This window comes from Mixophyes fleayi, chromosome 4 (assembly GCF_038048845.1).
Source record: "Mixophyes fleayi isolate aMixFle1 chromosome 4, aMixFle1.hap1, whole genome shotgun sequence".
Taxonomy (NCBI): Eukaryota; Metazoa; Chordata; class Amphibia; order Anura; family Limnodynastidae; genus Mixophyes; species Mixophyes fleayi.
This window is the reverse complement of record NC_134405.1, coordinates 5,561,577-5,589,477: the sequence shown is the minus strand read 5'-3', so window position 1 is coordinate 5,589,477 and position 27,901 is coordinate 5,561,577. Positions and strand designations below refer to the sequence as shown.

The 27,901-nt window shown below is 43.5% G+C and overlaps 2 protein-coding genes across 3 annotated transcripts in view; both read right to left on the bottom strand.

Annotated features, from left to right (window-relative positions):
* The window catches only part of LOC142151019 (uncharacterized), a 570,528-nt gene that overhangs the window by 486,044 nt on the left and 56,583 nt on the right, over window positions 1-27,901 (bottom strand). The window lies entirely within an intron of this gene.
* Window positions 109-27,595, bottom strand: LOC142151009 (uncharacterized). 2 transcript variants are annotated; one of them, XM_075206268.1, is made up of 3 exons: window positions 27,246-27,595; window positions 22,140-22,320; window positions 109-5,595 (listed from the first exon to the last, which is right to left on the bottom strand). In XM_075206268.1, the coding sequence occupies exon 3, from the start codon at window positions 5,380-5,382 to the stop codon at window positions 4,393-4,395; it is 990 nt and encodes a 329-aa protein (XP_075062369.1). In that variant the 5' UTR covers window positions 5,383-5,595; window positions 22,140-22,320; window positions 27,246-27,595; the 3' UTR covers window positions 109-4,392. The 2 variants fall into 2 exon arrangements, with proteins under 2 accessions (XP_075062369.1, XP_075062370.1); XM_075206269.1 differs by lacking the exon at window positions 27,246-27,595 and having other exon boundaries at window positions 22,140-22,552.

Here is a 27,901-nt window from a genome sequence, read left to right as displayed (position 1 = left end):
GTCCAGTAATGGCTGTATCTATGCATAGTATCTTATAACGAAGAATAGAAATGTTATATTTTTAAAACCTGCTCATCTCAATTATTATTTAAAGAGAAGATTAGAAAATTCTTATACAAAACTTTATTTGAGTAAAATGATTAACAAGTGAGAATTAGTGATAACAAGTTTGCAGATGGGAAAATAAAAATAAAGATGATCAGTATTTCATGGAAATAATAATATGACTTCCATAAAGCTTTCCATGTGCAGAGAGTGATCAATAAGATTTTGAAATAATTAATATGGTAATTTGAATATGAATATTAAGCGACTACTAGCCATTTGACACACTACAACTTCTCAGACCTGCAAATGGGTTGAATATATTTATTATATTATATAAACACATTTATTAAGAACATATATTTAAAATAGGTCCCACCGCAAGAATAAAATGCAAATATTATATTGTAATGTGATCATATATAGATCATCCTCATCAACATTTATTTATATAGCGCCAGCAAATTCTGTAGCGCTTTACAATTGGAAACAAACATTAATAAAACAATACTGGGTAATACATACAGACAGAGGAGTAAGAGAACTCTGCTCGCAAGCTTACAATCTATAGGACAATGGGAGTTTGAAACACAAGGGCATGTGCTACATCATATTGCACACTGGACCAGATAGAATGCAAAGGTAAAAAGTATTGAGTGGGCTGTGTGATCAGTCACACAGCAATGTTGGTCAGAGGGTTGTTGTCTTGTGTTAGCTGTGTAGAGGGTGGTAATAGGGTAACCTAGGGAGATTAAGATGGTGGTTGAGGAATGTCATAAGCTTGCCTGAAGAGGTGGGTTTTCAGAGAACGCTTGAAGGTTCGAAGACTAATGGTAAGGCTTACTGTGCGAAGGAGGTAATTCCACAAAGTGGGTGTAGCACGAAAAAAGTCCTGTAAACGGGAATGGGAGGATGTGATGAGAGTGGAAGAGAGACGCAGATCTTGTGTAGAATGGTGGTATCGAGTCGGGAGTTATTTTGAAACAAGTGAGGATATGTATGTCGGTGCAATTTTGCTGACGGCCTTGTATGTTAGTAGAATTTTATATTGGATTTGTTTAAATACAGGCAACCAATGTAGAGACTGACAGAGTTGCTCCGCAGAGGAAGAACAGTTTTGAAAGGAAAATTAATCTGGCCGCTGCGTGCAAAATAGATTGTAGGGGTTTAAGTCTGACTTTGGGAAGACCAGTAAGGAGGGAATTGCAATAGTCGATGGGAGAGATGATGAGTGCATGAATTAATGTTTTTGCAGTGTCTTGTGTGAGATATGTGCGTATTTTGGAAATGTTCTTTAGATGTAACATTATTTAGATATAGTCGATGTGGGGAATAAATTATAGTTTTGAGTTAAGGATTACACCTAGGCAGCGAGCTTGCGGGGTGGGATTTATGGTCATATTATCAACAGAAATAGAAATGTCAGGCAGGAAGCTTCTGTTTTTGGGTGGGAATATTATTAATTCAGTTTTTGAAAGATTTAGTTTAAGTTGGCGAGAAGACATCCAAGATGAAATGGCAGAAAGACAGTCAGTAACGCGAGACAACACAGATGTTAAAAGATCAGGAGAGGATAGATAGATTTGTGTATCATCCGCATAGAAATCCAAAGAAGCTTACTAGTTTTCCAAGAGAAGTGGTGTAGATAGAGAATAGCAGAGGACCTAGGACTGAGCATTGTGGTACTCCAACTGATAAAGGAAGCGGAGTAGAGTTGGATCCAGAGAAATTAACACTGAAAGAGCGATTAGATAGGTAGGATGAGAACCAGGATAGGACAGTGCCTTCAAGACCTAGGGATTGTAGCATTTGTATGAGGAGAGTGGTCAACAGTGTCGAATGCAGCAGAGAGATCCAGGAGAATTCGAAGAGAGTAATGGCCTTCATTTTTTTGCTGTGATCAAATCATTGACAACCTTGGTCAGCGCAGTCTCTGTGGAGTTTTGAGAGCGAAAGCCTGACTGAAGAGAATCCAATAGGTTGTTTGCTGTAAGAAAGTGTGTGAGGTGAGTGTAGGCAATTCAATCGAGAAGCTTGGAGGCATGGGAGCTGAGAGATGGGGCGGTAATTTGAGAGAGAGTTTGGTTCAGAATTTTGTTTTTTAAAATGGGAGTAATCACTCCATGCTTGAATAGTGATGGAAAAATACCAGTAGAAAGAGATAGATTACAGATTTTAGTTAGAGGGGGAATGGGCACAGGAGACATGGACCTACTAATTTGTGAGGGAATGGGATCAAGAGGACAGGAGGAAGAGTAGGAAGATGAGAAGAGAGAAGAAACTTTCTCTTCATTTGTGGGATCAAATGAAGAGAGTGTGTGAAAGGGGTGCTACAAAGGAATTGAGCCGATTGCTTGTCGAGGGAGATGATACAATTTCAAGTCTGATCTTATCTATTTTGTCCTTGAAATAGGAAACAAGATCCTGGGCACTGATGGTAGTCGGAGAATTAGGGGTGGGAGGATTGAGAAGAGATCTAAATGTGTTAAAAAGGAGTTTGGGCTTAGAAGCCTGAGCATAGATGAGATTGAAAGTAGTGGTAGATACCAGTATATGTGATGAAATCATTAGAGGTACAAGATTTACGCCAGTTGACGTTCTGCTTTACAAGAACGTTTTTGTAGAGTTTGTGTTACTGTAGTGTGTCACGGTTGGCAACGAAGTCTACGCGGAGTATGTAGTGTCGCTGGAGCCACTTGATCAAGGGCAGTTGCTAGAGTATGGTGAAAATGGGGTGGAGAATGTAGAACTATTAGGTCTATTTTCCAAGTCTTGAAATAGGTAGTTATAGAAACAGAACTTAACTGAATAGATGTACTTGCTGCAGATCTCTTCAGGAAAGAATTTCAATTGTTTATACTATATCAAATTACTGCTATTTGAATATATTGTATAAGATGTAATATGAAACACTAGTCTTGATATATCATAAATAACTGAAAATTCTGCTGTTACTATTCTTATTGTACTCGATTACAGGCTTTAGATAGATTTGATAAAGTAAAAACACGGACACCTGTTGACGGATATAATCAAGGTTACAGGTGTCAGTGATTGCAGGATATTGACTCATCTGACTAGTGCCTGAAGAAACGCGTTATGACTATCTACATATGTCTGATTGCCTGGATGGTAACTTTATTCCCTTATGGGAAGGAGCCTGTTTGGTACTATTGTTCCTAAATATATTAATTAGAACTGAGCTATTATCCAGTGGATGACAGAGTGATATCTTCATTATATCATCGTGACCACGTTATTAAAGTGGAAGGATTGGGAAACCTATTTGGAAATCCGTGTGTGATCCAAGCATAGTGGATAAGTACCTTTACATCTCCAGACGTGAGTGGATGGATACTTGCAGTCTGTGTGAACTTGGATTGCAGTGTATGATACTTCCCTGACTGGTACAGTACGTTACATTGTTTCATCTGTCTATGGTCACTAATTCCTGGTAGAGATATACCACAAATCTGTTTGTTATTGGCACAGAAAGATAAAGTGGCTTTAACTAGCTAAACAGGTGACATTTATCATATGTGGATGGTTTCCTATTTCTTCAATTGCGATCTCCTCTGGAATGTATTTTATTACTTCTTCTGTCTTGTAAAACAACTAATGGATACAGCTAGTGTGGATCACTTCAATATCACTTTATATATCTCCTGACAAAGCATGGAGATATACAGATTTATCATCTCATTATATACATATATGTATCACATGCAGCATGGTGATATTTACACATATATTTGCTCCTGAAGAGTGAATATTTGTTGGCTCCTGTACAGCATCAATAGCTTTTATATATGATTTTTAAATTTACTATTCTGTTATCAGGTTTAATGTATTAATAAATGTATTAACTTTATTATATATGTTTTTTGAGCTATTAGAATTTGTGCTGCAGACCCTCAGCGCTGTACTTATCTGTTATCTATATAATTTTATTGGGAATTCATAATTCCCCTGTACAGCTGCAGGATTTGTTTTCTGTATCATTATATATATATATATTATATATTTTGAGAACTACCGTGCGCCATTAGGAGGTTGTGCCTGTTTTTTAGTAATGTTATCTAATATCATCTATATATGTGGTCTCATTATAATATATAATACATTGTATTTTATTCTTTCAGCGAGACCTATTTTAAATATATGTTCTTAACAGAAGTTTAAGTATAATTAATACAGTATGTTATTGATTACAAAAAAGACTGTGTAAATTATATTTTTTCTATTTATCTAATAAATTATACATTGAGCGCAGTCCACTTTTCTTGCTAGAATATGGGATTTAACAGACTTAAAATTAACTTGTTCATATCAAATGCAGCCGTCTTGCTATGGAAGATTTGCAAATTTTCCCTCCAGGGTATTGCTGGGTATTACTGGGACATGAATCATCTGATGTCTTACAAGATCTGTCTTTTGGGTAAAACACTTACTACATTCAGAGCATTTAAATGGTTTCACACCTGTGTGAATCCTCGTATGACTTACAAGACTTGACTTTACGTTAAAACACTTGTTACATTCAGAGCATTTAAATGGTTTCTCTCCTGTGTGTATTCTTTGATGTTTCACAAGACCTGACTTTTGGATAAAACACTTACTACATTCAGAGCATTTAAATGGTTTCTCTCCTGTGTGAATCCTCTGATGTGCAACAAGATGTGAATTCTGCATAAAACACCTGCTACATTCAGAACATTTAAATTGTTCCTCTCCTGTGTGAATCCTCTGATGTGCAACGAGATATGACTTTCGGGTAAAACACTTGCTACATTCAGAACATTTAAATGCTATCTGCCCAGTGTGAATCCTCTGATGTCGAACAAGATCTGACTTGAAGGTAAAACATTTGCTACATTCAGAGCATTTAAATGGTTTCTGCCCTGTGTGAATCATCTGATGTGAAACAAGATGTGAATACCGTATAAAACACTTACTACATTCAGAACATTTAAATTGTTCCCCTCCTGTGTGAATCCTCTGATGTATAACAAGATTTGACTTTCGGGTAAAACACTTGCTACATTCAGAACATTTAAATGGTGTCTCCCCTGTGTGAATTCTCTGATGTCGAACAAGACCTGACTTGATGGAAAACCACTTGCTACATTCAAAGCATTCAAATGGTCTCTCCCCTGTGTGAATCCTCTGATGTGAAACAAGACGTGAATTATACATAAAACTCTTGCTACATTCAGAGCATTTAAATGGTTTCTCTCCTGTGTGAATCCTCTGATGTATGATCATTTGTGATTTATATGTAGAACTTTTATCAAATTCAGAGCACTGATAGAGTTTCTCTCCTGTGAGATTCATCATGTGTCTGATGAGTAACAACTTATTTGTAGAATGTTTCTCCTATTCACAAATTGAAATTAGCTTGTGTGGCTCCTCTAGAGTGTAAAAAGTATTTATGTCTGTAGTCTATAGGACTTGTAGGTGAGTACTTATTGGAATACTCAGGTGTTCAGATGACAAGATCCTTTCCGAGATGTCTTCTGTTGTTAGTGGGAATCCTGCTCATTAATTCACCTGTGAGAAAAAAAAAGTATGTTTATATTCAGAAGCCTAATTATTACATTAATGAATCTACTTTAACAGTAGTAGTGTTATATTGTGTAATGAACACAAAAATATTTAATAAACAAATATAACCCAGACATTGACCATTGTCCTTATTTTTGCATACGTTGTCACACAAATATACATACTAAAATCAATACTGTAAAGATTTATATTTACACCCACACAAGACAAAAAGATGTAATATATGTACTAGGGATAATGGACAATCCAACGGAGGTCTTCACCTATAGCAGCCGCCTTTCCCCTAGAGCTGGATATGCTCACAGGTACTCAGATGCCCCCAGGTCTTAAACTAAACGTAGTGCAAGCTTAGGAGTAATGCCACAGCACGGAGATAGGAGGTGATGACAGAAGATAGCGATGGTCAGGAACAAGCCAGGATCCAACAGTGGGGGGGGGGGGGCAGACAGCATGGTCAGGTTCAGGCAAAGGTTGGGACGGCAGCAAACGAGGGTATCCGAGTCACAAGCAAAGGTCAGGGCCACAAGCAAACACTCAGAAGTCCAGAGAAACAAGCCACAGGTCATACACAAAGGAATCCAGGAATCAGCACAGCAGGACAGGAGCAGATCAACCAGGAACTGAACAATATAACCGATGGGGAGTCTAAGCCCTCCCTGCCTTAAATAGATTAGAAGAGCCAATCCGAACCCATGAGGCAGAACCCCGTAATAAGTCCCAATTAGCCAAGGTGCGTACGTGCCCGGCTACCCCTTATGCCGAGATGCGACGATACACAGAAGAGCGTCCCGACCATTGTCATAGCAGCGGCCAGGCCGAAAACCTGAAGTGACGCCCCGGTCGTCATAGAGATGGCCAGGACACAAGCAGACGGGGCAGCCACTCAAGGCGACTAGGGCAATGCCGCGGCTCATAACAATAATATAATTACCTGCTCTGAAGATTTCTCCTTCTCTGTCTTTCCCTGCTGCTCATTATTACTGTTCCATCCTTCCAGCTCTCCAGCCACCAACTCACTAACACTGGGCTGATACTGCCTATTTATAGTCATCCCTCCCCATCTCTCTTCAATAGTTCCCGGGATGACCAGAAGGTTCTCAGACTGTTTGTCTCCAGGTCTCTCATGTAAATCTCATTGACATGTAAATGAGGTATAAACATTCCTTAGGCCACTTACTACAAAGGGAAATTCTAATTATACCTTGGCAGGAGGTAAAATCTTGCATTATAATCACTTCATCCCAGTTTCTGACATTCTGTTATGTCAACAAATGGACCTTTTGTTTAGGATTCACCTATTGTCTAGACAGAGAGTGTGAGTAGAAAGAACTGTTCTAAATATAGCAGTAATTTTGATTTCAATGTTATTCATTGTTGAAAATATAACAAAATATATTAATGTGAATAAGATATTGCTAAAGTGCTACAATCACCAAAGAGATAGATGATATGTACAGTCAAGGCCGCCATTAGAAATCGTGGGGCCCAGTACAGATGAAGCAGGCAGGGCCCCCGATGACCACCAAACCCCCCCCCCCCCCCCAATGAACCAGGGCCATCTTTCCAACTGCGCACGATGGGCAGGTGCACGGGGGTCCATGGCAATGAAAAAAAAAAAATCACTGAACCTAATCAGTTAAGTTCAGGTAAGTTAAGGGGGCCCCTAATATATATATTATATACATATATACACACACACACACACACACACACACACACACACACACTCACCAAATACACACACACTCATCAAATATTAGCATTGTCCCTACTAGAATCACAACATTTCACAGACTCTCCTGCTCTCTCCTACCTGTTCTTCTCACTTTCCCCACCTGTGGCTGCAGGTTTCTTTAGTTGTGGCTTGTCTGGATCCTGGAATGTTGGGGGCCCTATTTGGGGGAAAAAATTGGGTACATTTAGAAAATTACAGCCAGCCTCGGCGTTAAATCAATAGCACCCATGATTAATAATTAGGCCTTCCTCCAACCCCAACATTAAAATAACAGTATTCACATTTAATAAATAAACCTATTTCCCTCCCTACAACCAGTCCCAGCAATAAATTAATAGTATTTACATTTCAGAAATATACCTATCACTGACATGAAATAATTCACAGTCACATTTAATAAAGTGACCTAATTTCCCCCCACATCCAGTAGCCCCCAAACCACTGCATCTTAAACTAATAGTCTGCACTATAAAAGTGACCAACCATTACCCCACAAACATCTTGCACCCATTAATTAGCCACCACCTACCTCACACTACATTGCCACAAGCCCCATGTACCATCACACACAAATTACTGTGCCCCTTCATCACCATGTTTTGCCCCATTATGTTCACACTGTGCCCTCCCTCCATGCTGCTTTTCCCACTTCACCTGGCCCCCCATTATCACACTGTGCCATCCTGTCCCCCCCCTCCCTCAGTGACTTTCTGCTGCCCCCCCTTTTTCCTCATAGTGTCTGTGCCTCTCACCCCCCTTTTTCCTCATACTGTCTGTGCCTCTCACCCCCTTTTTCCTCATACTGTCTGTGCCTCACCCCCCTTTTTCCTCATACTGTCTGTGCCTCACCCCCCTTTTTCCTCATACTGTCTGTGCCTCTCACCCCCCTTTTTCCTCATACTGTCTGTGCCTCACCCCCCTTTTTCCTTATACTGTCTGTGCCTCACCCCCCTTTTTCCTCATACTGTCTGTGCCTCTCACCCCCCTTTTTCCTCATACTGTCTGTGCCTCTCACCCCCCCTTTTCCTCATACTGTCTGTGCCTCTCACCCCCCTTTTTCTCATACTGTCTGTGCCTCTCTCTCCTACTTTTTCCTCATGGTGTGACTTTCTCCCTTTATTTACTTACCTTTGTATTAGCTTTTTCCCTCTCATCTCTTCTCTTTTTTTCTGTCTTCTTGCTTCTGTCTTGTTCCTCTCTGCACAGTTCCTCACTGAGTGTCAGGCGTGACTTGATGATGTCACGCCTGACATTCAGTGTAAATAGTGCAGAGGGGAAGAAGGAGGGACGGCGGCGCTGCAATCAGGTGAGTATCTGTGGATTTTTTTTTCCCCCACTACCCTGCTCCCCCCCCCAAAGAAATACAGAGGCCCCGAACACCAGCACCCGCAATCAACTTCTGGGCCACATACTGACTGATGTCCACCTATTCTTGCCTAATCAATGATTGGAGTCTGGCTTAATTTAAATGAATATTATTAATAATCTGCATTTACAAATCAATTTATGTACATTTCTGTATTATTTAAACAATTACACAATTTTCCTGCAACATTTGTCTCAACACATTTTGGTAGTATGACTTTGTATAACTTTGTTAACACTTTGTATCTTGTTCCCTTAACCATCACTCATCATTGCCTTTATCAACACATACAGTCATGGCCAAACGTTTTGAGAATGACACAAATTATATTTTTCACAAATTCTGCTGCATCAGTTTTTATGACGGCAATTTGCATATACTCCAGAATGTCATGAAGAGTGATAAGATGAATTGCAATTAATTTCAAAGTCCCTCTTTGCCATGACAATGAGCTTTATCCCCAAAACAACATTTCCACTGCATTTCAGCCCTGCCACAAAAGGACCAGCTGACATCAGGTCAGTGATTCTCTCGTTAACACAGGTGAGAGTGTTGATGAGGACAAGGTTGTCATGCTGCTTGAGTTAGAATAACAGACTGGAAGCTTTAAATTGAGGGTGGTGCTTGAAATCATTGTTTTTCCTCTGTTAACCATGGGTACCTGCAAGGAAACACATGCAGTCATCATTGCTTTGCACAAAAAGGGCTTCACAGGCAAGGATATTGTTGCTAGTAAGATTGCACCTAAATCAATTATTTATCAGATCATCAAGAACTTCAAGGAGAGAGGTTCAATAGTTGTGAAGAAGGCTTCAGGGCCCCCAGGAACGTCCAGCAAGCACCAGGACTGTCTCCTAAAGTTAATTCAGCTGTGGGATCGGGGCACCACCAGTGCAGAGCTTGCTCAGGAATGGTAGCAGGCAGGTGTGAAAAAGACTTTTGGAGGATGACCTGATGTCAAGAAGGCCAGCAAAGAAGCCATTTCTCCAGGAAAAACATCAGGAACAGAATTATATTCTGCAGGTACAGGGATTGGACTGCTCAGGACTGGGGTAAAGTCATTTTCTCTGATGATTCCCTTTCAGATTGCTTGGGGCATCTGGAAAAACTCTTGTCCGGAGAAGGAAAGGTGAGCGCTACCTTCATTTCTGTGTCATGCCAACAGTAAAGCATTCTGAGACCATGCTTGTGTGGGGTAGCTTTTCAGCCATGAATAAAGAATGTTACCAAAACATCCTCCAAGAGCAACTTCTCCCAACCATCCAATAACAGTTTGGTGAGAACAATGCCTTTTCCAGCATGATGGAGCACTTTGCCATAAGGCAAAAGTAATAGCTCAGTGGCTTGTGAATTAAAACATCGAAATTTTGGGTCCATGGGCAGGAAACTCCCCAGACCTTAATCACATTGAGAACTTGTGGTGAGTCCTCAAGAGGCGGGTGGACAAACAAAAACCCACAAATTCTGACAAACTCCAAGCACTGATTAGGCAAGAATGGGCGGCCATCAGTCAGTGTGTGGCCCATAAGTTGATTGACAGCATGCCAGGGCAAATTGCAGAGGTCTTCAAAAAGAAGGGTCAACACTGCAAATATTGACTCTTTGCATAAACTTAATGTAATTGTCAATAAAAGCCTTTGACACTTATGAAATGCTTGTAATGTTACTTCAGTATACCATTGCAACATCTGACAAAAAGGTCTAAAAACACAGACAATACTTGTGTCATTCACAAAACTTTTGTCCATGACTGTATAGTAGATATTCTCAGATGTTATCAAACATATTCAATAAAGAATAGCCGTTTATAAAGAAGAAATCCAACATGTAAGTCAGTCACAGTTCATAAATTAGTGATAACCATACATATTTTTGTCCCTTCCAAACAAGATCAGTTTGTGTTAATACCCAGTCTTTGCTTTGAAGTTACAGCCAGTTGATTTCGCTGCTGACTAACTATCTCCCGCAATTTGACAGCTTATGCCTTCATGGGTAGTTCCAAGCCGAAAAACGCCAGCCTTTTAAAAGCCAACTCCCAGCAGCAATCCTCTAATGATTCGGGGCCGGACAACAATATAAATTAAGAAAGAGACCCCTATGCAGCGTTTCCGCAAAGACTGAAAAGTACATAAAATGTACTAATTTCTCACAAAATTTTACTTACAATTTGCGTAGATCGGTAGACTTCCAAACAGCTTACAACCAGTATTATAAATATCTTTTTAGACACTTATATAAGGCAATATTTTCTGATCAAGCTCGTGTAGATCATGGGGAGAGATACATCCTCACTGTGGTGGATTACACCACAAGGTATCCTGAGGCTGCAGCTTTGTCCTGCATCACCGCGGAAAAGATAGCAGACGCACTGCTCGGAATATTTAGCAGAGTAGGGTTCCCTAGTGAGATCCTAATCGATAAAGGGATACAGTTCATAAGTGAACTGGTAGAGTGTCTCTGGGCAAAGTGTGGAGTGCGGCAAGTCCGTACTGCCCCCTACCATATTGAGACCAATGGAATGTGTGAGTGGTTCAATGGCACTCTGATGAGTATGCTACAGGCATTTGTAACTTCGTGGGGGGGGAGACGAGACTGGGAACACTACCTGCCACACCTCCTGTTTGCTTATCGGGAGGTGCCACAGGAGTCTACCAGTTTTCCCCCTTTGAACTAATATTTGGCCGCAGAGTCTGTGAAAATCTTGATCTGTTCCGGGAGTCTTGGGAAGGGGAGCTCCCCACCAGGATGTCTCTGTTGTGGAGTATGTGTTAAAGGTCAGAGATCAGTTAGAGAATCTCATGGGGCTAATGCAAGATTAACTAGAGGAAGCGCAGGCCAAAGAAGAAGACTTGGTATGATCAGGGCGTTGGCGCCAGAGTGTTTGAGGTAGGGAAGAAGGTCCTTGCTTTGATGCCCACGCACCAGAACAAGCTCCAGGTTGCCTGGGCTGGACCGTACACGGTCTCAAAAGCCTAAGTGACATCACCTACATGATGTCATTTGATAGCGATGGTAGGTGGCAGCGGACCTACCATATGAATATGTTGAAGGCTTACCTCGAGCGTGTGGAGACGGAAGCATCATCATCATCACCATTTATTTATATAGCGCCACTGATTCCGCAGCGCTGTACAGAGAACTCATTCACATCAGTCCCTGCCCCATTGGAGCAAATACTTGATAGCTTATTCGTACACTGAAATTTAAAGTTGATATTTGTGTGCTACATGAAAAAACAGTCAGTATTTAACTTATGTGCAAAACAGAATACTAATTTATACCCCTTGCATTGTAACATGCTTTTGTTCAGGAGACTAAAATAAGAAGTTTCTTAAGTTAAGATCCATAATGAATCAGACCCGGTGTACCTCCAATTTCAACACCCAGCATATCTACTTACGCTAGTGATGTGACAGGTCAGACAGGAGGCAGGGAAGGTGGTCCCCATCCAGGTGTGGGGTCTAGCCAATCTTTTAAAAGGAAAAACATGGTGCAGGTAAAGATTCACCTCCATCGGCGAGACCCGAGTTTCTGGATTCTTTATTTAATAGTTTTGCGTTCAGAGCAAAAGACCTCTTTGCTTTATACACCCCACGGGGACTCCAGAATACGATGTTAGCTTCCAAACTTACCTTGGGTTACAAGCCTTTTGGCTTAAGTGGCCGAATTGTAAAGATTCTGTAATTTTAGGGCAGTACCCATTACCAGACAAGAAAGAGTTAAAGTCACTATATTAGTGAGAAATGAATACATGCCTGTCGCAGATTTGAATTTTTGGCTAAGGAGGTATGCAGACATTATAACATCTTTGGTTAAAGTTCAGGACCCGAGCCGGCATGTCTGGGGTGGCGGGTGGTCTTCCACAGTGAAACTAAGGAGCACAGAGGCTGGTACTGCGCATATTCCATCCTCTGCCTTTAGCGACCGAGATCGCATTCAATTTTTCTATCCTGGCCAGCCTACAATATGCCATCACTGTGGGGACTTCCGTCACCTCAGCATGAACTGTTCGGTGGGAGACAGGGGCACGAGGTGAGTTTGTGTAACATCATTAGGTGTAATCTGTGTGGTTTGGAAGGTCACCCTTTTAGCCCGTGTCCTCGGGCTTTCCACAATTAAGTCCCGAGGACAGTGAGCTGGTTCGGCTTGTGGAGCAGGTTGAGATGGGGATAGATAGATCTGAAGCATCTGGTCCTGTTCTTTCAGTGCCTGATCCAGTTCCATTGGTAAATCAGCAACCTAAGGGAGCAGTTTGCTGTGCAAAAAAAGAGGGGGAAGAAAAAGAGCACAGGTAGGGCTGCTAGGGAGGAGCTGATACTGGATAACAGGTTCTTAGTATTCTCTAGTGATGAAGAAGAGGAGGTCATTAGGGAAGAAGATGGTAGCTTAGTCCTGAAATCCAAGATAAACAAATGTAAAAAGAAGCAAAAGTCCTTAGTGATTCAAAAGTCTTGTATATAATCCCAAAGGATAAGAGAAAGAACAGAGTGGTGGATTCTGTGGTCAGTAAAGCAGGTAGAGATCTATTTAATGCATTGACAGAGCCCAAAGCTAGTATTACCATTGTAGGCAATACTGGTCTCCATTCCCTTGCTCTTTGTTCCCCTGCCCTTGAATCCACTAGTTCCCAGGGTCCCATTCCTTCCAAAGTTGATCCTAGTTTGTTCCTACAGTGGAAGTCCCTCTGGCCCCTCCAATTCCCTTGGTTCCCCCTCCCCGAATCCTGGAATTTCTAAAATTTCTCCATCTATGCTCGGTACTAACCTGGTTTCTGTAAAAAGCAAGTTGGTAGTGGGTAATAGTGTGGTACCAGGGGCTGGTATGACTCCTGTGGGTGAAGGGGAGGGGGAGGATGTTGTGTTGTTTGAAAATGATAACATTCCACCTGGTGTAAGTGTTAAAAGATGGGGTTCCTCAGACGAGGATTCCATCAAACATGTAAAGAAGAAGTAAGCAGGGTCCTACTTTCTATAACTCAGAAGGATGACTTCCCAACCTATAAAGTTTGCCACCACTAATGTGGTATCCATATTGTTCGATCATGCTCGCTACATGGCTTTTGATTTTTTCAGCACGGTTGAGGCCGACTTTTTATTTTGCAAGAGACCAGAATAGGTCACTCAACTGACCTGCATAAGGCTAAAAGAGAATGAAGGCGTGGTCCTTCATATTGGTCTCTTGAGGCCGAGCTGTACGGTCGGCTGGCGGTCGTTTTTACCAGCATGATAAGTGTCCACGAGTTATAGAGCTCCAAGTAGGTAGATGTATGATTTTGGATGTCAACCTAAGGGGACACAACTTGAGATTGATCAACACAAACCAAATGGGAAAGGAAGTGTCTTTCAAGGGAGGTAAAGCCATATCTTTTTTCGGCCCGGCAGATTCTTTGGTGGTGACTCTAAGCTCCTAGAGGAGCAGGTGGTAAGACAATCCTTTAGGGACTTCTTTGAATCCAAGTGGCAGGATGGAGTTGGTCAGAGTGGTGGGAGGTATTTAAGTAGAGGACCAGGGGTTTCTTCCGTGACCTGGTAGCTAGAAACAACTTGTTGAGAGAAAATACCTATTCAGCATTAAGGAGGAAACTTGGATTCCTGGTCTCTGAACAGGGATATGATGGGGAAATCTCCCGAGTGAGAGCTCAGATGAGGGAGATACAATATGACCGGTATGCTTCCTTGGTTCTGGAGAGGGATTACAGGAAGTACCACTCGTCTGACCCTTACTTTAACTGTAGGAAGTCGGTAGATATGAAAGAGGCGAGGGGCCTGTAAAATGCTGAGGGTGTTCACAGAGAGAATAAGGAGGGCATCCTTAGTGTTGTGCAGTCTTTATACTCTGATCTCTTGTCTGAGAACTCACTAGACAGATAGAAGATGGACCAGTTCCTGAGGGAAACAACTGGTCTCGAGGATCTGAGCAGTTTGCTTGAGTCTTTGGGCAGCAAGATAACGGTGGATGAAGTCAGAATGGCCATAGACAAGTTGTCTAAAAATAATTTTCCAGGCCCGGATGGATTAACCTCCGAGTTCTTTAAGATCTTTGTGGACATTCTGGCTCCACACCTCGTGGATGTCTTTAATGAGAGCCTGGAGAGAGGTTTATTACCTCCCTCCATGAGGGTTTCTGCCTTTATTTCCAAATGGAAGGATCAGTCATGTATTGAGAAATGGCGCCCCATAGCTCTTCTCAATACCGACAGAAAGATTTTGGCAAAGGTACTGTTTAATAGACTGATGCAGATTTCCGGTCAAATGCTTTCCCCCTCACAGCATTGCACTGTGAAGGGTCGAAGTACCTTCAGTGCTGTCCTGGGGATCCGGGAGGCCATTGACCAGTGTGAGGCTGAGAAGTGGGGAAAGTATCTTTTAGCTCTGGATCAGTTGAACGCCTTTGACAGGGTGGACCATGAGTACCTATGGGCTCTACTTCTGAGGTATGGTCTTCCAGTACGGGTGGTGAATTGGCTTCGTACTATTTACAAACAGGCCGAGAGCTTCCCTCTTGTGAATGGTTGGGTGGGTCCGTCCTTTGTGGTCAACTCTGGAGTAAGGCAGGGTTGCCCCCTGAGCCCCCTCTTGTATGTGTTTGCAATAGATCCTTTCATTCAAAGGATTGAAGGCAGCTCGGTAGTAGAGGTGCTATTGGGTCTGGAGTGTCCTTTGAAGGTGGTGGCCTACGTGGACAATGTCACTGTCGTCTTGTTGAGTTCTGCAAAAGCAATGGAGGTAGCAGCTCTCGTCTGCAGGTACTCAAAGGCCAGTAGCTCGAAAGTAAAAGTGACATTTTCTGGATGGCGGAGGAAGGTTGTCAGTTCAACCTTCCAGACATCCTTCCCTGGGCCAGTAGTAAGATCAAAATTTTAGGAATTCAATTCCAACCTGGTGATTATGCCAAGCACAATTGGGAGATAAGACTGAAGGAAACTTCTCAGAAAGTGGAGAGCTTAAGAAAGTGGAAGCTTTCTCTTAGGGTAAGAGTAGACCTTGTGAAGACCTAGGGAAGACTATGGGGTATATTCAATTGTCGGCGGAAACGCAGAAAATCTTGCGGTCCGCGCACTAGTACCGTTATTACGGTAATAGTGTGCAGAAAAACGTTATTACGGTACTTTTTCTCGCTGTATTTCTGCTCACGGCTCCAGCTAACTACTACCGTAATAACGGTAGTAGTTTTAACACCACGGAAACCCGTGACAATTGAATATGCCCCAATGTGAGAGGGAACCTGGGGTATAGAAGTGCAGATGATCATGATTGTCCACGGGAGCAGTGTCAGGGGAAGGAGGAGACCATGAACCACTTCTTGCTTGAGTGCCCCTTTAACATAGAAATTTACCGGAGAGTTTCCAGGTCCTTGGGCACCCCTTGCCTTTCGGGGCTCAGTTACCCTCAATGGGTCTATGGAGCATTCAAAGATAGGTTGCGGGTCTTTGATTTTGGCACCCTTTTTCTAGTTAGTTTAGTTATTAGATACTTCACTTGAAACGCTAGGTGTCAGGTTTACATCAGACAAAAGGTCCTTCCTTGTGAAGTGGTGGTGGGTGACATTCTCCACGAAGTGTGGACGTTAAGGGATATGGAGAGGCGCCGGATAACCAATGCAAATTGGGTCAGGTTTTGGCAGGGTCTGAGGCCTCCGTAATGGGGCCAAAGTCCAGCATACCTCTCTGTCTATGGCTTTCTGTCCTTGGCTCCCAGTAGATTTTCTGAAGACAAGTGTGGTTTTCAAATATGGCTTTGCATATAAGCCTTAATTACTTTTTCTTTGCTTAAGTTGTACATTTTTAAAATATGGGTTTTTATAGTTTCGATATTTTGTTATGATTTTATTTCTGTTGTTTATTTGGTCTAGGCACCCTTTCTGTTTTATGTTATGTCTTTTTTAATTGATTATTTACTATGAACTTAAGTTGGACTTTGATGGGCCAATTTTCCCTAATATATATTAATGTTTTGGGTGCCGCATTTGGTTCACATTGTCTATACGAGTTTGCAAGATTTAATTAAAACATATTTCCAGCCATCGCATAGTCCATAGGCATCCTCTGTTCTATTGGTTCCCAAGAAGGACAAGACAATGCAGTTTTACATAGATTACTGCCGGTTGAACAAGGTGAACGTGTCTGACGCCTATCACCTGCCCCGAATTGACGCTCTGTTATACAAGTTAGCTGGAGCAAAGTATATTTTCAACTTTGACTTGTGCAAGAGATATTGGCAGATACCACTGACCCCAGAGGCTCAAGAACGGTCGGCATTCATCACCTTATTTGGCCTGTTTGAGCTTAAGTCCATGCCATTTGGGATGAAGACCGCGCCAGCCCCCTTCCAGCATGTGGTCGATTACCTGCTGGAAGGGTGAAAAGGCTTTACTCAAGCTTACTTGAATGACATTGTCATCTTTAACAAGTTGAGGGAGGATCATCTGAAACATGTAGGTTTTGGAAAAAATTCAGCGGATAGGTCAGATCATCAGAGCAGACGAGTGTCAAATGGGGGTGTCAGAGGTGCAGTACCTGGGTCATCATGTGGGGGGAGGTAGGGTTAAGCCAGAACCAGCTAAGGTTGAGGCAATCTGAGACTGGCCCCGGCACACGACCCAAAGACAAGTACTGGCCTTCATAGGGACCGCAGGGTATTACAGACGTTGTGTCCCAGACTTCAGTACTGTAGCAAAACCCCTCGCATCTCACTAAAAAGAAACTCCCCAAGGTAGTTAACTGGATACCCGCTTGTGAGCTGGCATTTCAGTCGTTAACAGAAGCTCTGGTTCGTGCTCCAGTACTGTTGGCGCCCAACTATGAAAAGGACTTTATTGTGCAAACCGATAAGTCACAGTATGTACTGGGAGCAGTACTTAGTCAGATGGGCAGGAGCACCCTGTGGCTTATTTGAGCAGAAAACTGCTGAACCCGGGAGGTGGGGTATGCCACAAATAAAAAGGATTTTTGGCAATTGTTTGGGCAGTGAAAAAACTTCAACCTTATTGGTATGCACAACATTTTACCGGGGTGACTGATCACAACCCTTTAAAGTGGCTACAACACACCTCAGGGGAGAATAGACTTTTGCATTGGAACCTTGCACCTCAAATGTATGACTTTCATATTGTTCACAAGCAAAAAACGTCCCACAGCAATGCGGATGGACTGTCTAGGAAGGAAGAGCCGGATCCCGTGGGTCACCTGCGTGACCAGGGGCCAAATTATGTGGATATGGCTCTCTGGTGGCCCAAATAAACAAGGGGGAAGTGGGAGTAGTTTGGCTGGATTATTTATAAATAACTTATTGTAGATATTTATTTTAATTAGGGGTGCAGTGCACCGCTGTATATCATTGCAAAAGTACTGATTTTTTTTTATATTGGTATGTATTTTGTATGGAAATGTAATGATTTATGAGACAGTATGTCATGATTTGGTTTTGTAACAACAATTCTTTTGGGAAATTGATGTAAATTTTGTTACTTAAAATTGCGTTAACGCCAAGTCTGGAGAATATATCACATCCTGATGTTAAATTATCTGATGCAATATCAGAAGTTTCGGTGCCAGTTAGGAAAAGGCTGAGATAACCCCTGCCAACATGTGTATCAAAAAATGTATAAAAAGAGCCCTGTTTGACTATGTACTGTATTATTCCTTCTGTACTTCTGAAAGATCACTAGTACCACAAACTTGATTGTAACTGTCCTGCAAAGACTTCCTGAGCTAATAAAACATCACTGCTTAAAGATCCTGCTTGATGCCTACTTACCTGTGCTGTAATTCCTGTGAGCTACAGATTAAAAAATCTAATTCACTATCTGGCTGTTCTGAGGTTGGAATCCTTCATCCAGTACCAACACTTTGCCCTGTACCCGCTGCTCTGGCCAGTGTGATAGGCCAAGGGGGACCATCCACAGCAACCCTCATCTAAAGGAAGAGGTCAGGTGTACCAGTCCGGGTGCCCAGTAAAAAGGAGTGCACTAGCAGTGAAAATTACCCAGAAGGAAGAGGTCCTATGTGCTGGTGTAGGAGCCTAGTGGTGGCAGCAGCAAGCCCCTCCTACTGCATTTAGAGGGGCACAATTTGGGATAAAGAAAGGGGACGGGGGCAACACAAGCCCAGCCGTCCCCAGCAAACAACAGACAGGGTGACATAGGAGGTCCATCCTGTCACATATACGCGCTTTATGTGTATATTCCTCCAGCATTCGTGTTTTTTTACATATTATGCAGAGTCGCAGCGAACTTTAGATGCCTGCAGCTTTTTCGTTGGATGCATTTTACGTCTGCATATTGGAATAAAGATGCATCCAAGTCTACATGAGGTCCTGTGTGACCTCTTTTCATGAGCTATAGAGTTCTGCTCAGAGTTTCTTAGAAGTTCCTCTGATCCAGCTTCATAAGACTGCTAATTGACCTCACACAATACCGTACTGCTCCCAGTGGTCCTCTTGGGTCAGATTCTTGGCCGTCCCCGACACCTATTTAGTGCATTTTGCTCCATTTAAAATATGTCACAAATGACCGAACCTGGGATTTCTGGAAATTTTTGGTTTAAAACTCATTCAGACATCGAGATATTTTTCTACCTACAACTACATGAAATGTAAGTGATTACAGTGCTGATTAGTTCCAAATGGGATCAACTGCGTACATTTTACACACTGGAGGCAATAGCAACCTGGCATCCGATACCTTCAAGGTCACATCAATATCACACACCTGATACACACTGATCACATTTCACAGGTCTGACTGATCACTATACACAGGTCACACCAATATCACACATCTGATCTCTATACACAGGTCACACCAATATCACACACTGATCTCTATACACAGGTCACACCAATATCACACACTGATCTCTATACACAGGTCACACCAATATCACACATCTGATATACACAGATGGCTATACAGATATCACACATCTGGGAAGTTTCCCTTTACAAGGCAGCGCCGCTTTAAATTTAAGCTGCGAAGATGCCAAACTCGCGGGAGTTGACAAAACCGGGGCAATGATACATTTACCCCCTGATTTCACATTACACGGTTACACTGGACACACGAGCCTTCGAAACTGTCCCCAGAGAGCTTGGAGGTACTTAACATAGAAATCACCGTAGAAGAAACACTTCAGGCAATTAAATTCATGAAAGCAGCCTCAGCTTAAAGCCCAGACGACATGACATCCCAATTGTATAAAAATCTCACCAACCTGTTTAACACCATTTTGGAGGGGGCAGCATTTTACTCTGCAACACCCAAGGTCAACATCGTCATCATCCCTAAACCAGGCCCTAACTCATGCAGTGACTATAAGCCCATCTCACTACTGAACATCGATTTAAAAATCTAAGATAATATTTTGGCCACCCGTCTAAATTCGGTCCTTCCCCACTTGGTTCACCCAAACCAAACTGGGGTTGTTCCAAGCAAGCAGGGGTCAGACAACATGAGGTGTACAATCAATCTCATCTATATCTATAGCCAGAAACGCCCAGTCCTTCTAGTGTCCATGGACACTGAAGAGGCATTGGCAGCATTTTGTGGACATTCATGTTCCACCCGTTATCTGCAATGATTTTCTTGGGGAAAATTCTTCTCAGTAGTGACTGCTCTATACAATAACCCTCAGCAACGGTTTCCCTGTGCTTCCTTCTGTGAGGCTAGGGTCATATGAAGTAAGGAAAATGTTGGTAAGGTTATCTTATTACTTAGGGCCTTAAACTATTATCAGAAATAGTGTTTTGTATGCTTCTATACACATATTGTTTTTTGTTAAATCAATTAAAATGTTGTATCTCCTTAAATCAAATCAGATTTTGTGTGTTAATATTCTGTCTGGGATCAAGAAGCTAACCACAAAGGAAATTACCTCAGCTCCTGCTAATGTGAAACTTTGCAGAATCAAGAAGTTATGGCAGCCTCAAGGATCCTGATTGGTTAATCAATAAGGAACTTGATGACATTTAGCATTTTTGAAATTACTAAGCTTGATCACTACCTTGTTTTATACCTATTTTTATGTATAGAAACTTTCCATTTTAATACTTTCCATTGACGTGATTGTTGTGACGTGTTTAATGTCTATAAAATGTGAGCTATTCCAATTAGTAAAGCAGTTCAATTTGGACACCAGACACTCTGTGTGGTCTCTTATTTCTGAGCTCCGATTTAGATATATATCTACTATATAAATGCCTAGTGGCGTGTGTGGAAAAAAAAAACCAAGCTGCAGCGCCACCTGCTGGGCAGATTTATACACTGACCTATATATTTTTTGAAGGAGAAGTGACAGTTGGGAGTGGTTGGTGGTTGCCGGGGGTGACAGTGGGGAGTTTTTAACACCTTAAGTAGCTTGATGAAGGATGTGGCGATGAAGATGAAGGATGAGGTGATGGATAAAAACGATGAGGTGGTGACATGTGGACAAAACCACGTTAAAAAAGGGTGCTTGCGTCGGGAAGTAACGCTCTTCACCTGAGGAGGCCTGAGCTAGGTCCAAATGCATGACAAGAACCTTTTTAACACCTTAAGTAGCTTGATTTGACTAGAATGCATGAGTATCATGCACGGGTTAACTTGTATATGTATATATATATATATATATATATATATATATATATATATATATCTCTATATAATTTACAGATTTATAGTTATGGGAGAAACTGAGGAATTCATTTTAGGATATACCTCTGTGGGTGCTTGTTAGAGATTTCCTGTTATCTCTATAAATTTAAAAGGATATTTAAAATATAGATGAATGATAAACTGCTCTGTCATTACAAAAACACTACATAAGATTCACCTGGATACATGGACAAATACACACAATGTTGTACGTTTTACCAGCATATAGAAACATGACAAACTGGTAACGAGGGGCTGATAGAAACTCTGGTAAATCAGCTGTATATCTCCATAGCTTGTCTGACAGCGGGGTCCAGAGCCCACTCTCCATGGTGGTGTAGTGCCCTGTAATTTGTCTTTCATGTAACACCCTCTATAATAAATCCTTCATATCTATAGGTGATGATAGGATAGGGACTGTCTGCTCTGTGAGGATGTATCAGTGGAGCCGTGATTGGTTGCTGCCCTGCGGAGAAGATAGTGGTATCGGCCCTATGTGGAAAGTGAATGGGGTGTAACCTGGTGGGATCTATAGGTGGTGCAACCTGGTGGGATCTATAGGTGGAGTAACCTGGCGGGATCTATAGGTGGAGTAACCTGGCGGGATCTATAGGTGGAGTAACCTGGAGGGATCTATAGGTGGTGTAACCTGGCGGGATCTATAGGTGGTGCAACCTGGCGGGATCTATAGGTGGTGTAACCTGGCGGGATCTATAGGTGATGTAACCTGGCGGGATCTATAGGTGGTGTAACCTGGCGGGATCTATAGGTGGTGTGGTGTTGTATGTGTTTTTCACTTACTTCTTCATCCTTTAGAGTGAAGACTTTGTCAGGAGATGTTCCTCTCCTTTGGTTCTTTGTCTTCCTGTTCTTAGTTCGGTGGATGGTCCTGCAGTGGCTTATTTCTGGTGTTCCTTTGGAGTGAAGTGGTTGCTGGGTATTGGTGCACTTGTTTCTTGGATAACTAATGAAGTCATTTATCCTGTTGGAGAAGCAGATGGGAGGAGTCACAGAATGTGGGTGGTTTTGAATTCCCCCAAAAAGATGGAAATGCTGATGTTCAACTTCTTGTTCTATGTTCTTGTTTCAAGCAGTTATAGCTCTATTTTTCCTATAGCTCTATTGTGTTTACAGCTCTTATGTCTACTTAAACTCTTTTGCTTAGTCCATCATCAGCTATTTATATAGCGCCACTAATTCCGCAGCGCTGTACAGAGAACTCACTCACATCTGTCCCTGCCCCGTTGGAGCTTAGTCTAAATTCCCTAATATATACACACACACACACACACAGACACAGAGACACACAAACACACACAGGCAGAGAGAGACTAAGGTCACTTTGATAGCTGCCAATTTATTCTTAATAAAAGGTAATGCACCAGATACATATTTCTTTTATGTCCATATTGTGGGAGCTACATGATATAAAGAGTCCATTCCCATCATGAGAAGAGCATATTGATGTGATCAATACAAGAATCATTCCTGTAAGCATATGTCTATTGGGAGGTTGAGTCTCCATATCACCATATGAAGTTTTCTTCTACACGGGTGACATATTTTTGGTCTAGATATACTACACTATGTATTGTATTTTCTGAGTTTGTTATAGATACCTTGCAACTAGTGAGCCATACATTTCTACTCGATAAATACCAAGAGCTTACAGTTTGTGGATTCAGGTGAGCGCTTATAACGTATATATATAACGAACCACAACATATTGGTATTATATAATCAATGACTACCAATATCTGTATGACAATGACTAATCATTGTGATAAGCAGTTTCCAAGTGCAGGGTCCTTGGATGAAAATATTTTGGATAATGTGCAAACAGAAGTTGAAAAAAAAAAACCCCAGAAAACAAAGTTATGTATAGCTGAACAAGTGATTGGACTGGACACTATTAGGAGCTTTAAAAAATAATTTTACAGCCACCTAAATCTGATCTAAGCGATTTTGTAACAGTTATGTCTGAAAAGACACATGATAAAAATAGAAGAGCTGTAGAATTATTCCAATACAAATAATTAAATAGGGAGTAGCTGCTATACCAGAAGAAACCAGTAGATGGCACAAGTAGTGCTTTAGCATACCAGAAATAGTTAAATGTAATTATAATTAAAAAATAAAGATTTGTTAGGTTGTCAGAAATTCATTAGGGGTATTGGGAATTCACATGCCTGAGGGCGGGCAGCACAGTGGCTTAGTGGTTAGCACGTCTGCCTCACAGCACTGGGGTCATGAGTTCGATTTTCAACCATGGCTTTATCTGTGTGGAGTTTGTATGTTCTCCCTGTGTTTGCGTGGGTTTCCTCCGGGAGCTCAGGTTTCCTCCCACACTCCAAAAACATACTGGTAGGTTAATTGACTGCAATCAAAAATTGACCCTAGTCTCTCCCTCTCTGTCTGTCTGTGTGTGAGTGTGTCTATAGTAGGGAATTTAGACTGTAAGCTCCAATGGGGCAGGGACTGATGTGAATGAGTTCTCTGTACAGCGCTGCGGAATTAGTGGCGCTATATAAATAAATGATGATGACTAAATGTTGTTTAATTTTGTGATAATTTTGTGCTTGCATTTTTAATCATACATTTTTAATAATACTAAAACTACTAATATTTAATATCGCAGGCATCAAATTGCAATTCCAGAGTGCAGGAGTAAGACGTCTGTGGAAATTAAAGCTGATCATTAATCATGATATATTAATATTAGTAAGAAAAAGGAAATTTGACACATACATTATCGACAGTTCGATTAAAATCTTTAGAAAAGCAGAGAATTAATGGCCAATAATTTTAAAATATTCAATTTGATTGTGAACCACACCTAAAAATGGTTGGTAACTATTTTCCATGGTGACAAGCACCTTTAGTCACATACGTCCCCCCCCCCCCCAGCACCTTTATTCCCGCATGTCCCCTCTGCCCAACACCTTTAGTCACACACGTCCCCTCTGCTCAACACCTTTAGTCACATGTGTCCCCTCTGCCTGGCACCTTTAGTCACACATGTCCCCCCCCCCCCCGGCACCTTTAGTCACACATGTCCCGTCCCCCCCGGCACCTTTAGTCACACATGTCCCCCTCCAGCACCTTTAGTCACACAATGTCCCCCCCGGCACCTTTAGTCACACATGTCCCCCCCCCAGCACCTTTAGTCACACATGTCCCCCCAGCACCTTTAGTCACACATGTCCCCCTCCCGGCACCTTAAGTCACACATGTTCCCCCTTCAGCACCTTTAGTCACACATGCCCCCCCCAGCACCTTTATTCACACATGTCCCCTCTGCCCAACACCTTTAGTCACACACGTCCCCCCCCCGGCACCTTTAGTCACACATGTCCCCCTCTGCCCGGCACCTTTAGTCACACATGTCCCCTCTGCACACACCCTTAGTCACACATGTCGTCGTCCCCCCGGCACCTTTAGTCACACATGTCCTGTCCCCCCCGGCACCTTTAGTCACACTTATCCGTCCCCCCCGGCACCTTTAGTCACACATGCCCCCCCCCTGGCACCTTTAGTCACACATGTCCCCCCCGCCGGAACCTTTAGTCACACATGTCCCCCCCAGCACCTTTAGTCACACATGTCCTCCCCCTCCAGTACCTTTAGTCACACATATCACGCCCAGCACCTTTAGTTACACATGTCCCCCCTCCAGCACCTTTAGTCACACATGTGCCCCCCAGCACCTTTAGTCACACATGTCCCCCTCCAGCACCTTTAGTCACACTTGTCCCCCCCAGAACCTTTAGTCACACATGTCCCCCCCAGCACCTTTAGTCACACATGTCCCCCCTCCAGCACCTTTAGTCACACATGTCCTCCCCCTCCAGTACCTTTAGTCACACATGTCCCCCCAGCACCTTTAGTCACACATGTCCCCCCTCCAGCACCTTTAGTCACACATGTCCCCCTCCCCTCCAGCACCTTTAGTCACACTTGTCCCCCCTCCAGCACCTTTAGTCACACATGTCCTCCCCTCCAGTACCTTTAGTCACACTTGTCCCCCCCAAGCACCTTTAGTCACACATGTCCCCCCCAGCACCTTTAGTCACACATGTCCCCCTCCAGCACCTTTAGTCACACATGTACCCCCCCGCACCTTTAGTCACACATGTCCCCCCCAGCACCTTTAGTCACACATGTCCCCCTCCCGGCACCTTTAGTCTCACGAGTCCCCCTCCAGCACCTTTAGTCACACATGTCCCCCCCCAAGCACCTTTAGTCACACATGTCCCCCCCAGAACCTTTAGTCACACATGTCCCCTTCCCGGGAACCTTTAGTCTCACATGTCCCCCTCCAGCACCTTTAGTCACACATGTCCCCCCCAGAACCTTTAGTCACACATGTCCCCTTCCCGGGAACCTTTAGTCTCACATGTCCCCCTCCAGCACCTTTAGTCACACATGCCCCCCCCCCCGACACCTTTAGTCACATGTGTCCCCTCTGCCCGGCACCTTTAGTCACACACGTCCCCCCCGGCACCTTTAGTCACACATGCCCCCCCCCCCCGACACTTTTAGTCACATGTGTCCCCTCTGCCTGGCACCTTTAGTCACACATGTCCCCCCCAGCACCTTTCGTCACACATGTCCCCCCCCAGCACCTTTAGTCACACATGTCCCCACCCAGCACCTTTAGTCACACATGTCCCCACCCAGCACCTTTAGTCACACATGTCCCCCCCAGCACCTTTAGTCACACATGTCCCCCTCCCGGCACCTTTAGTCTCACATGTCGCCCTCCAGCACCTTTAGTCACACATGTCCTCCCCCCGCACCTTTAGTCACACATGTCCCCCCCCGACACCTTTTTAGTCACATGTGTCCCCTCTGCCTGGCACCTTTAGTCACACATGTCCCCCTCTGCCCGGCACCTTTAGTCACACATGTCCCCCCCCGGCACCTTTAGTCACACATGTCCCGTCCCCCCTGGCACCTTTAGTCACACATGTCCCGTCCCCCCCGGCACCTTTAGTCACATGTGTCCCCTCTGCCTGGCACCTTTAGTCATACATGTGCCCCTCCAGCACCTTTAGTCACACAATGTCCCCCCCCGGCACCTTTAGTCACACATGTCCCCCCAGCACCTTTAGTCACACATGTCCCCCCCCATCACCTTTAGTCACACATGTCCCCCCCCCTCCAGCACCTTTAGTCACACATGTCCCCCTCCCGGCACCTTTAGTCACACATGTCCCCCCCCAGCACCTTTAGTCACACATGTCCCCCCCAGCACCGTTAGTCACACATGTCCCCCCTCCAGCACCTTTAGTCACACATGTCCCTCCTCCAGCACCTTTAGTCTCACATGTCCCCCCCGGCACCTTTAGTCACACATGTCTCCCCCCAGCACCTTTAGTCACACATGTCTCCCCCCAGCACCTTTAGTCACACATGTCTCCCCCCAGCACCTTTAGTCACACATGTCCCCCCCCTTCCAGCACCTTTAGTCACACATGTCCCCCCCTTCCAGCACCTTTAGTCACACATGTCCCCCCCTTCCAGCACCTTTAGTCACACATGTCCCCCCCAGCACCTTTAGTCACATATGTCCCCCCTCCAGCACCTTTAGTCACACATGTCCCCCTCCCGGCACCTTTAGTCACACATGTCCCCCCACTCCAGCACCTTTAGTCACACATGCCCCCCCCTCCAGCACCTTTAGTCACACATGTCCCCCCCTCCAGCACCTTTAGTCACACATGTCCCCCCCTCCAGCACCTTTAGTCACACATGTCCCCCCCTCCAGCACCTTTAGTCACACATGTCCCCCCCCTCCAGCACCTTTAGTCACACATGTCCCCCCCCCTTCAGCACCTTTAGTCACACATGTCCCCCCCTCCAGCACCTTTAGTCACACATGTCCCCCCCATCCCTCCTTCTTACCTTGGCTCCTGCACTGGGCACCATGTGACCGCTGCAGTCACATGACCTGGTGATATCTAGTAATGACCTGACAGGGCCGGGAGGGGGCAGTACAGGGACCTCTGCGGAATATACTGGTACAATATATGACTGTATCCGTAACAAAGCATTTCTCACTCATTGCAGCTTTATAACCTGTTATTACTTTCTATGTATTTATTGTTCCTGACAGTAATTGTCCTGTATAATAATATTTCTTCTCTCCTCTGATGATGGAGGATCTCCAGGTACAGACACTGCCCGTCCTTCTACATAGATCTATACTGTGCTCCCGGCCTGAGCTCCGGGGGTGACGTCATGGTCACGTGTCATTACACAGAGAGCTCTAGTGATAGAATCACTGTATTGTCCTCAGTGCGGGACAGCGGCGGCCATTTTCCCGTAGTCTCCCAGACACTATTGGTGTATATACAGATATAATTCCGCCCCTGACAACAGCTTACACTCACAAGGGGCGTGGCCGTATGATCTCTCTGACGCCATCTTAGACCCTGGCGCGCTACATCCGGCCCCTGTACAAGGCTGAGGTAATATCTCCCTATAATAATATATCAGACAGCGGGAATTACCCCCATAGAGTTACCCCATGTTTATGTGCAGCCTCCCGGCGATCAGGG